General features: G+C 43.6%; 1 protein-coding gene across 1 annotated transcript in view; it reads left to right on the forward strand.

Moving 5' to 3' along the window:
• Positions 1-3,680: 3,680 nt before the first annotated feature.
• The window catches only part of LOC139382750 (guanylate cyclase soluble subunit alpha-2-like), a 109,247-nt gene continuing 101,223 nt past the window's right edge, over positions 3,681-11,704 (forward strand). The window contains exons 1-3 of the mRNA XM_071126870.1: positions 3,681-3,951; positions 9,281-9,342; positions 10,444-10,571. Coding sequence (XP_070982971.1) covers positions 3,715-3,951; positions 9,281-9,342; positions 10,444-10,571 — 427 coding nt within the window. The 5' untranslated portion in view covers positions 3,681-3,714. The remainder of the gene's footprint in view (positions 3,952-9,280; positions 9,343-10,443; positions 10,572-11,704) is intronic.

Genomic DNA, 11,704 nt, shown 5'->3' on the forward strand with positions numbered 1-11,704 from the left:
TACAAGCCCTAATGTGAGCTACAATGAAAACACACAGACATTTGAATAAATGTACATACCTTGTCAATGTATTCTGGAAAAAATGGTCTTCCAGTACTCAGGAACGTCTGAATACGTAAATACCTATACCTAAATAAGAGGAGTTGTATTAAAATCTATGACAATGTCAGGAAAATTAAACTCTAATGACTTCAGCTTTAGATAGCTAGCTTGCTAAAAAAAACAGAAACATCGCAATCCTAGCTGACTTGGAAGAGCTGCTTGTTATCTATCTTACTAGCCAGCCCAGTTATTTAATTTAGCTAGTTTGGCTGTAAGATTATTGACTAGATAACTACTGCACAAGGTTAACGTTTGCAGTGCTGCCTTGAACATGTTGTGAATACGTGAACAACAAGAAGGTTTCTGCAAGAACAGGCATAGCTAGATAGCTCGGTGTAGTTCGCTAGCTATCTACATATTGTTTGTTCCTGTCTCTGCCTGGCTAGCTTGCCTAGCTGACAAACATTAAATTGAAGGGGCACATGTGTTCAGTTGTACTGTAATGTTTGCTGACGATGCATTTTTTGGTAAACTAATACGTTACATAGCTATTTCGGTTAATACAAAACTTACACAAAAACGACCAAGGTTAGAAACAGCGTGGAGGCGAATAAATGCACTGCTAACTTACTAGCTAGTAGCATGCCCACCACTAGCTAACTATAAAAATATGTGTAGAGAGATCCAAACTACATTCCAAGTTATAATTTGGTCCTTACCTGCCGCATGGCCATTCCAGAGGAGAAAGATCAAGACAACGTCCATTGGAGTGTTCCAAGCACAATATGTTCAGAACAAGATCTAGCATGTCAGTCCAACATAATAATGATCATTTAATATAATATTTTTTACATTGTTGGTTGTTACCTAAAAATATTTGTTCAAATTTATCAGCATATTACCTTGGATTTTTATTTGCAAATGCCAGTCTTTTTCAACACATATAAATGAGGTACTATATTAAAAAATGTATGTAAAACCAAAAAACAATTATTTAAAGTAAAAAATCATTGATTTTCTTTTGCAACATTTACTAAGCCTGTGGGTCTTTTTTTTTTACAGTGTATGATGAAACTGGTTCTCATGAGGACCACCACAGGAATGGAAGACCCAGAGTTATCTCTGCTGCAGAGGATAAGTTACCAATTGCTGCAAAGAAACCACCACTAAAGGACACCAATAAGAAGAAGAGACTTGCTTGGGCCAAGAAACATGAGCAATGGACATTAGACTGGTGGCAATCTGTCATTTGGTCTGATGATTCCTAATTTTAGATTTTTGGTTCCAATCACCATTTCTTTGTGAAACGCAGAGTAGGTGAAGATGATCTCGGCATGTGTGGTTCCCACCGTGAAGCACGGAGGAAGGGGTGTAGTGGTTCTTTGCTGGTGACACTGTTTGGGATTTATTTAGAATTCAAGGCACACTTAACAAGCATGGCTACCACAGCATTCTGCAACGAAGCGCCCTCCCATCTGGTTTGCGCTTAGTGGGACTATAATTTCTTCTCAACAGGACAATGACCCAAAACACACCTCCAGGCTGTGTAAGGACTATTTGACCAAGGAGAGTGATGGAGTGATGCATCAGATGACCTGACCTCCACAATCACCCGACCTCAACCCAATTGAGATGGTATGGGTTGAGTTGGATCGCAGAGTGAAGGAAAAGCAGCCAACAAGTGCTCAGCATATGTGGGTTGAGAGCTGGTTGAGAGAATGCCAAGAGAATCTAAAATCTATTTTCATTTGTTTAACACTTTTTTGGTTAATACATGGCTCCTGAGTGGCACAGTGGTCTACGGCACTGCATCTCAGTGCTAGAGGTGTCACTATAGACCCTGGTTCAATTCCAGGCTGGTTAGGGTTAGGGTTTGGCCGGTGTAGGCCATCAATGTAAATAAGAATTTGTTCTTAACTGACTTGCCTAGTTCAAAAAATGTTAAAGTGTTTCATATTTTTGATGTCTTCCGTTTCATTCTACAATGTAGAAAATAGTAAAAAATAAAGAAAAACCCTTGAATGAGTAGGTGTGTCCAAACCTTTGACTGGTACTGCATATGCAGTGTGTGTGTTTATCCAGGGTATATGTATGCACTATCCTTGTAGTGTTTTCTTCAGTTTGTGTGTCTCGGGCCTCAGGCTGGGTGGATAGTCTGGCACATGGGCAGAGAAGAGGTCAAGGTCACCAAAGCGATTAGTGTTCGACATGAATTCCGCCCTGTCGCCCGCTACGGCTCTGCGATTGTAAATGGCTGGTACCGGCAGTTACCATTATCCTGTGTTTATTACGGGGACAGAGTCGGTTCGTATAGGAGAGGAGGCTGTGTGAACCAAACACACCCGTTGACTTTAGTGGTGTACTATTGTTGACATATACCATAGTCTAGTCTACTAGAACCAAGTCTACCTTAAATTATTGTTTTATCTCTATGACCTTGAGTAAAATAAGAAGTCAATTATTTACATTGGTCAGTGTTCAGTTGATTATGACAATTTGGTCTGGTATACAAACACAGGGAATATGTTCTGCTGGCATTGCACAATCAATCAATCAAATGTTTTTATAAATCCCTTTTTACATCAGCCGATGTCACAAAGTGCTGTACAGAAACCCAGCCTAAAACCCCAAACAGCGAACAATGCAGGTGTAGAAGCACCATGGCTAGGAAAAACTCCCTAGAAAGGCTGAAACCTAGAGAGTTCCAGGCTCTGAGGGGAGGCGAGTCCTCTTCTGGCTGTGCCAGGTGGTGATTATAACAGAACATGGCCAAGATGCTCAAACGTTCATAAATGACCAGCAGGGTCAGATAGTAATAATCACAGTGTGGGTCAACTGGCATATGCGTGGCATGAAAACCAATTATTAATGAGGATCAAATCACATGCAAACACTAGGCCTATTTGATTTGTAGGTTATGGTTTTGCTTTCTTCTGAAGTTACTTGTATTTTTGACTCTAGTGTCTCCTCCGTCAATATCTGCGCCAAACAGCAGCCTAGCCCTAAACTAAAGTATCTCTTTTACAGTGATGGTAAGGAAGGGGGGCAGGGTTTAGTCTGATATTATATCTGATTGGCTGTGGCGGATGGAGGTAGAATAGTGATGCTGTAGAGCTCGAGCGGAGTGGGCAGATAGAACTCCACGAGGTAGCGGTTCGAGCTGATGTTTGACTGCAAGCTGACTCCGCAAGCATCTCTCTGTATCTCCCGATCCTCCTCAGGCCCGCACCTGGACACACCGTTTCCTGCCTTCTGGAGAGGAGAGGAATACAGCCAACTGCAGGGATGAGAGGGTGAAGGAATGAAAGCATGAATAGTCCACAGAGAGAGAGAGTCGGAAAGCCGTGAATCCACAGTGGATGTGATAGTGGAGAGGTGCGCAGCAGACAATACTTCAACTGGGATTTCAAAGGGAAAACTAAAAGGACAACGGTTAAAACCGTTAGACATGAGATTCTGCTGGTGAATATAGTCCCTCTCTCTGGCCGTCGCGAGAGCATCTTGGTTTGGGTAATACATTTGTTCACTAGCTCGTGTCGCTCACGCTCTTGACCGGTGCGCGCGCCTCCCCATCTTTCCCACGCGAGTGAATCTGATGAGTCCGGGTGGCGGTGTGTTGTTTCGCCGCAGCACGCGTACGCGCCCAGACTTTTCGCGCTTAGCAGCAGCAGCATGTCCTCGCGCAAGATCTCTTCGGAGTCGTTCAGCTCGATGGGCTCGGAGTGCCTGGAGAGCCCCGGAGATGATGGCGACTCCTGCCCCTTTTCACGCATCTGGAACGGCAAGAGCCCGGTGGAGAAGCTCGCGTGCCCGTTCGAGGACGCACCGGGACCCAAACGGACGAACAGACGGAAGCGCGTGAACCTGGACTCGCTTGGGGAGAGCTTGAGGAGGTTAACGTCGCCCACGGTAGGATACATTTACAAAAAACACATATAGAGAGATTTTCTCCGGTATTTCTCTCCCCTCTGCATGCGTCACCTGCGTGGTTACAAAATGACCAGCACGCTAGAGATGACTGTTAGAATACAGAGAGAGCGCGATAGAGAGAGAAGAATGGGTAGTAGATTAGGCCTATTCTATATCACTCCTTACTGGGTGATGAGGTTATTCTGGTTGAGATTTGATGAGACTGTATCTGTTTACCTAGTGTATCCTCCTCTCCTCCACCTGCACTGAAGTGAAAGAAGTGGACAGGTTAAATAAAATACCTGGTTGGGAGGCCTTCAGTTTACAGCATCATTAACCTGTGTTTTCAGAACACAGAAACTAGGAAAAACATCGATATTAGAGATTAGAGATGCACTTGATAATGATGATGATGATGATGATGATGATGGTAATAAAGATATCCTGGTCAGCATTGTATATGCTGTTTTTAATTTCCTTGGATTTAGGGAAGTGTTTAGCTTGCTACTCCCTGGTCAGAAGCAGAGACCCCCCCCCCCCCCCCCACACACACACAGACTGCAATCATGGTGACCCAATCGTACAAGAGCAAAGCAACGAGTGAACCACTCTTAGCATCCAGTCAACCATGACCTGGAGAACAGAACATGTACTTGGTGTTCACTTCATGGTACTGATACTGTCAACCAGGCCAGTCACAGTGACCCAGAACAAAGGACACACACAGCATCTTCACACACAAATGGACATATCCTCCTCCTGTCACCACACATAAACACACACATAAACACACACATAAACAAACACACATAAACACAAACATAAACAAACACACAAACACAAACATAAACAAACACACATAAACACAAACATAAACACACACATAAACACAAACATAAACACACACACATAAACAAACACACATAAACACACACATAAACACACACATAAACACAAACATAAACAAACACACATAAACACAAACATAAACACACACATAAACACAAACATAAACACACACATAAACACACACATAAACACACACATAAACACACACATAAAGATATGCAGGGAGGTGGTAGTTAGTGGTGTGAGCCATAACTGTTCTACAGTAGTGTAGTTCATCAACTTCCAAGACTGTGTGTGTACTGTGGGACATGTGACTGTTCTGTAATTTGCACTACATTCCCTAATTAAAGCCGTACACAGACACAGTCACATACAAACATACTGCCTTAGAGGAGAGAGAAAGAGGAGGCAGGAGAACTGCTTGAGAAGAGAGACAGAGGGCAGAGGAAGGATACGGATGATGGAGGGAGAGGAGAGAGGAAAGGAGGGCAGAGGAAGGATACAGATGATGGAGGGAGAGGAGAGAGGAAAGGAGGGCAGAGGAAGGATACAGATGATGGAGAGAGGAGAGAGGAAAGGAGGGCAGAGGAAGGATACGGATGATGGAGGGAGAGGAGAGAGGAAAGGAGGGCAGAGGAAGGATACGGATGATGGAGGGAGAGGAGAGAGAAAAGGAGGGCAGAGGAAGGATACAGATGATGGAGGGAGAGGAGAGAGGAAAGGAGGGCAGAGGAGGATGCAGATGATGGAGGGAGAGGAGAGAGGAAAGGAGGGCAGAGGAAGGATACAGATGATGGAGGGAGAGGAGAGAGGAAAGGAGGGCAGAGGAAGGATACGGATGATGGAGGGAGAGGAGAGAGGAAAGGAGGACAGAGGAAGGATACGGATGATGGAGGGAGAGGAGAGAGGAAAGGAGGGCAGAGGGAGGATACGGATGATGGAGGGAGAGGAGAGAGGAAAGGAGGGCAGAGGAGGATGCAGATGATGGAGGGAGAGGAGAGAGGAAAGGAGGGCAGAGGAAGGATACGGATGATGGAGGGAGAGGAGAGAGGAAAGGAGGGCAGAGGAAGGATACGGATGATGGAGGGAGAGGAGAGAGGAAAGGAGGGCAGAGGGAGGATACAGATGATGGAGGGAGAGGAGAGAGGAAAGGAGGGCAGAGGAAGGATACAGATGATGGAGGGAGAGGAGAGAGGAAAGGAGGGCAGAGGAAGGATACAGATGATGGAGGGAGAGGAGAGAGGAAAGGAGGGCAGAGGAAGGATACGGATGATGGAGGGAGAGGAGAGAGGAAAGGAGGGCAGAGGAAGGATACAGATGATGGAGGGAGAGGAGAGAGGAAAGGAGGGCAGAGGGAGGATACGGATGATGGAGGGAGAGGAGAGAGGAAAGGAGGGCAGAGGGAGGATGCAGATGATGGAGAGAGGAGAGAGGAAAGAAGAGAGAGAGATGCTGAGAAATTAAAACTAATGGCGCAAATTAATTGACACTTTTTTCATTTTGTGTGTGTGCGTGTATGTGTGTGTGTGTGTGTGCGTGTGTGTGTGTGTTTGTATGGATCAGCCAGCTGATCCACTGTGTTAACAAGCCAACCCAACTTTCATAGCATACGTATGTGTGTGTGTTTGTATGGATTCATATACAAGTCTTTGTGATGTGAATGTTTGCTTGTCTGTGTCTGTGAATTTTGATAAAAGATGTGTGCTTGTCATTGTGTTTACTGGTTTGCTGCTGGTAATGTGTGGAGAGAGTAAGTGTGTGTGTCGATGACGTATGTTCTGTGAATTAATGGTTAAGACAAGGATACTCTCATAGGACACAAACACACTATGCCTGTATATATAACGTTGGATGAGCCAGATGCTGGTCTCCTGTACACCAGGACACGGATACACTATGACTGAATATATCAAATCAAATCAAAGTATATTTGTCACGTGCGTCAAAAACAACCTCACAGTGAAATGCTTACTTACAGGCTCTAACCAACAGTGCAAAAAGGTATTAGGTGAACAATAGCTAAGTAAAGAAATAAAACAACAGTAAAAAGACAGTGAAAAAGCAGTAGCGTAGGATGACCCCAGATGCTGGTGTCCTGTACAGCAGGTTTCACCCGAGGGCGTAGGATGAGCCAGATGCTGGTGTCCTGTACAGCAGGTTTCAGCAGAGGCTGTAGGATGACCCCAGATGCTGGTGTCCTGTACAGCAGGTTTCAGCAGAGGCCGTAGGATGACCCCAGATGCTGGTGTCCTGTACAGCAGGTTTCAGCAGAGGCCGTAGGATGACCCCAGATGCTGGTGTCCTGTACAGCAGGTTTCAGAAGAGGCCGTAGGATGACCCCAGACTGACACAGTGTTCTTTTAGCGTTGCTACAGGATTGTATTAATGTTCATCATATTAACACCACTCTCTCTTACACACAAACACACACGCATGTACACGGGCACACACACACACACACACACTGTCTCAGTGAGAGCCCCACTGCAGAGGAATTTAGAGGTAAAACTGGATTTTGAATATTTAAAGCTTTCTGTATTTTTATTTTTGTTGTTGATAGGAAATATTGTTTTTTTGTGTGCCAGTTATACATTACTGGACCGTTTGTAAAGCGTTGAGATGCCAGCTTTAAATGCAGGCTGTTGAAATGATCTGTGTTTATTTATAGGGCTCTGAGTTTTTAGTTACGGCCAGGACAACAATGTTCTTATATCTCAGAAACAGCTGCCTAGTTTCCATAAAACTATGCATTAAGAGTAATGCAACAGTTACTTATCATTTTGAGCTGTTTTATCAGTTGATAGTTAGATCATTGTAATGAAATGAATAGACAGTCATCTCAGATGTAATGTGTGAATTGCATTTTGAAATGATAATACTTTGATGTTATGTTGTGTCATTTTGAACAGGTGATTTTAGTTCAATGAACAAATGATCTTAGCTTTATGTGTATTGTATCCAAGCAATTGGAAAAAGTGTTTAGAGTTTTGAAAAATGCAGTGGAAAGTCTACACATCAGAGTTATCAGATTCACATGGAATTGTTGTTCAATTTAAATGTTTGAATATGAAATTATTCGTGATGGGATTAAATGTGATTTTAGCTTCTAAAATGTGAGAATTATTTTTTTACAAGGTTAGGGCTCTGCTCAATCAGTGGCCCGCCCCTGTGAAGGGACATGGGCTATAAAACCTTTCAAACACGCCCTCCTCTCCCTTCATATATAAAGCCTCGACGACAATATAACCTCCTGTTCCGAGGATGTGAGGACGACGGTCCGATGTCAGAATGGTTCAGATATTAACTACAGAACAAAGCCAACATCAGCTTGAGCTTTGGTTGCGAATGGTATGAACTTTGAACTCTTATTCACTACAGAAGTGATACCTCCTAGCTGTTGAGTTAGCAACAGCAGCTGAAAACGCAGGTTAGGAAGGAACAGACAGAGTCACCCGTCTATCACACAACGACATTGCTACAACGTATCCAATTGACCACCAGAGACATTCTTCAAAGGACAAAGGACTCGGTTTGGCAACACGGCCTTCCATCTACCACCAACCTACCGAAGCGCAGCGCAGAGTAAATATTTATTGCATTTTCCTTTTCCAAATGGGCGGTAACTTAGAATGCATAGGATACTGTATTTACGAAAGCACAGATTCGCCCTTTGTTCCTCAGTCTTCCCGCTCTTTCACTCAAAGCCAACCCCTTTTCTTTTGTGTAACAAGCTGTCATATCTGTTCCGTCCACTAGGGACGTTTTCCTTTATGACGTCATTTCTAATCAAGTTATGATTAATTATGTGTATGTGTAATTCTGTGTGATTAGTTAGGTATTTAGTAAATAAATAATTCAACCCAATTTTGTATTGCCTATTCAACTTGTTAGCCAGGGTTCATGAAGATAACCAAGAATTTACAACTTTCAGATGAGACTGAATTAAGGTGACGATTAATATTGACTGCTATTGATGTAAAATATTACTAGGTCTTTAAGAGTTTATTCGGAAGATAACAGCTCTATAAATATTATTTAGTGGTGCCCGACTCTCTAGTTAATTACATTTACATGATTAGCCCAATCAGGTAATATTAATTACGGAGAAATTATTTTATAGAATAGCATGTCATATAACTTAATCCGGTATAGCCAAAGACACGACAGTTGTGAGTTTTGTGTCTAGAGTTCTGAAAAATGAAAAGGTTCGGAAATTAGTGCCAACGTGATTGTAAAAAATTGTAATACGTATGTGTGAATTGGAATGTGTTTTTGCATATCCCAAATCTCTCTGAGACACCCTGGGAGAGTGGGGTCACGCCCAGGGTCTGACATTATCAATGGCGACCCTGGAGCAATTAGGGGAAATGCCTTGCTCAAGGGCACATTGGCAGACTTTTCGCATTATTGCCTGAGGGATTCGAACCAGTGACCTTTTGGTTACTGACCCAGTAACATTTGTTTCTCCATCATCTTTCAGACACAGATGGTTCAACAGTCTTTACAGAGAACCTTAGAGTTCTACAGACAGAAAGAGATCAGGTAAGGACTGCTGTGCTGCGTGTGCACACGTGTGTGTATGCACCTGTGTATGTGTGTGTATGTGTGTGTATGCTTGTATGTGTGTATGTGTGTGTGTGCATGTGTGTGTATGCGTGTGTGTACGCGTATGTGTGTGTGTATGTGTGTGTGTTTGTATGCGCGTGTGTGTGTTTATGCGTGTATGTGTGTTAGTATATGCGTGTGTGTGTATGTATGCGTGTGTGAGTGTATGCATGTGTGAGTATATGCGTGTGTGTGTATGTATGCGTGTGTGAGTGTATGTGTGTGTCTGCGCCCATGAGAATGGTGTACTAGATGTAGCTACAGACCTTGGTAAGAGTGGATAAAGACTCTGTGTGTAATAATCTCTAGTAACATAGTGAGGTCACAAAAGAGCAAGGCCATTGTTCCTTTTCATCTAATCCAAGTGTTCTAATTGAGGAAGCATGTAACTAATTCATCCATTACATAACGTGTGTTTGTATTTTGTGTGAACATTGCTCTGTGTCCTTCTTTGAATTAGTTGGGTATTACTGTCTGTTTGTGTTGGTGTGAGTTTCTGTTCAATGCTCTGTGTGTGTGTGTGTGTGTGTGTGGGGGGGGGGGGGGGGGGGTGCTTAACTATTCTTGTGAGGACCAGAATTCCCCACATGAATAGTAAATGTACAAACATTTGACCAACTGGGGACATTTTGTTAGTCCCCACAAAATCCCACAATGCTATTTCTAGGGGAATCAGGGTTAAGGTTAGAATTAGGTTAAGTGTTAGGAGGGTTAGTTTTAGGGTCCGGAGCTAGGGTTAGGTTTAGGGTTAAGGTTAGGTTTTAGGTTTAAGGTTAGGGTAAGAGTACAGGTTAGGGAAAATAGGATTTTGAATGGGACTAAATTGTGTGCCCCCCATAAGGTTAGCTGTAGAAGACAGTGTGTGTATGTGTGTGTGTGTAGGTGCTCTCTAGCCTGTTATATCATCTTTATGTCTCCATTCCGTGTGTGTGTGTGTGTGAGCACGTGCGTGTGCGTGCATGTACGTGCGTGTGCGTGTGCCTGTTTTTTTGTGTGTGTGTGTGTGTGTGTGTGTGTGTGTGTGTGTGTGTGCCAAAGGTGCAGAGAGGATGGGAAGGAGGAAAAGAAAAGTGTTACTTTGGAGAAGTGTCCATTTGTGGATCATTGTGGTTCTGGAGAAGAGGCAGACATCTCTGGAGTACTACAGTACATGGCTACTCTACAGGGTCAGTATCACTCTACCATGTATGTGTGTGTGTGTGTGTGTGTGTGTGTGTGTGTGTGTGCTTTTAAGGACTTTTATGCTCTGCTTAGTCTCTGTGTGCACATTTAAAGGAGTTTGATAATGCTGTCTGCTAACTATGCTTACTGAAGGATAATGTGTGCTTTTAAGGACTTTTATGCTCTGCTTAGTCTCTGTGTGCACATTTAAAGGAGTTTGATAATGCTGTCTGCTAACTATGCTTACTGAAGGATAATGTGTGCTTTTAAGGACTTTTATGCTCTGCTTAGTCTCTGTGTGCACATTTAAAGGAGTTTGATAATGCTGTCTGCTAACTATGCTTACTGAAGGATAATGTGTGCGTTTTGATGTATATGTGTATTGATTAATGGTTTGAATTATGTCCAAAAGTGTGTATATGTGTGTGTGTGTGTTAGTGTGTGTGTATGTGTGTCATTTTGACTCCCCATAAAGTCCTGAAATTTCACCCCCAGAAAATAAAGCTGTGTGTGTGGAATGGGCGTGTGATTTATAATGCTTACTTGGTGCTTAGACTAGAATTATTCTTCAGCTGGACTTAGCAACTAAAAGCAGCCTCTCCACATGCATGAACACAAACCCCTCTACAGCTACCTTCTAATGAGGAGGAGACACATATGGGTGGAGTTCTGACAAACACACACTTCTTCACCTCTTTCTGCTTTTCTCTTTGTCTCCTCCTTCCTCTCCCTTTCCTGGCTCTCCTATCTCCCTCCCTCCCTCCAGCCTTGTGCTGCAGTGCTGATGGTCATTAGGTTAAAGCACAACCCGTTCCTCTTCTCTGTACCTCTACCTCCCTCCCGACATCAATCTCTAGCTCCGTCCATCTCCCTCTACCTACCTCCCTCCCTCCATCTCACTCTACCTTCCTCTTGCTGCCTCTCTCTACCTTCCTCTCTCTACCTCTCTCTTACTACCTCCCTCTACCTTCCTCTCTCCATTTCTCTACCTCCCTCTACCTTCCTCTCTCCATTTCTCTACCTCCCTCCCTCCATCTCTCTACCTCCCTCTACCTTCCTCTCTCCATCTCTCTACCTCCCTCCCACCATCTCTCTCTCTATCTCCCTCCCTACAGATCTCTACCTCCCTCCCGCCATC

This window comes from Oncorhynchus clarkii, chromosome 24, assembly GCF_045791955.1.
Source record: "Oncorhynchus clarkii lewisi isolate Uvic-CL-2024 chromosome 24, UVic_Ocla_1.0, whole genome shotgun sequence".
Taxonomy (NCBI): Eukaryota; Metazoa; Chordata; class Actinopteri; order Salmoniformes; family Salmonidae; genus Oncorhynchus; species Oncorhynchus clarkii.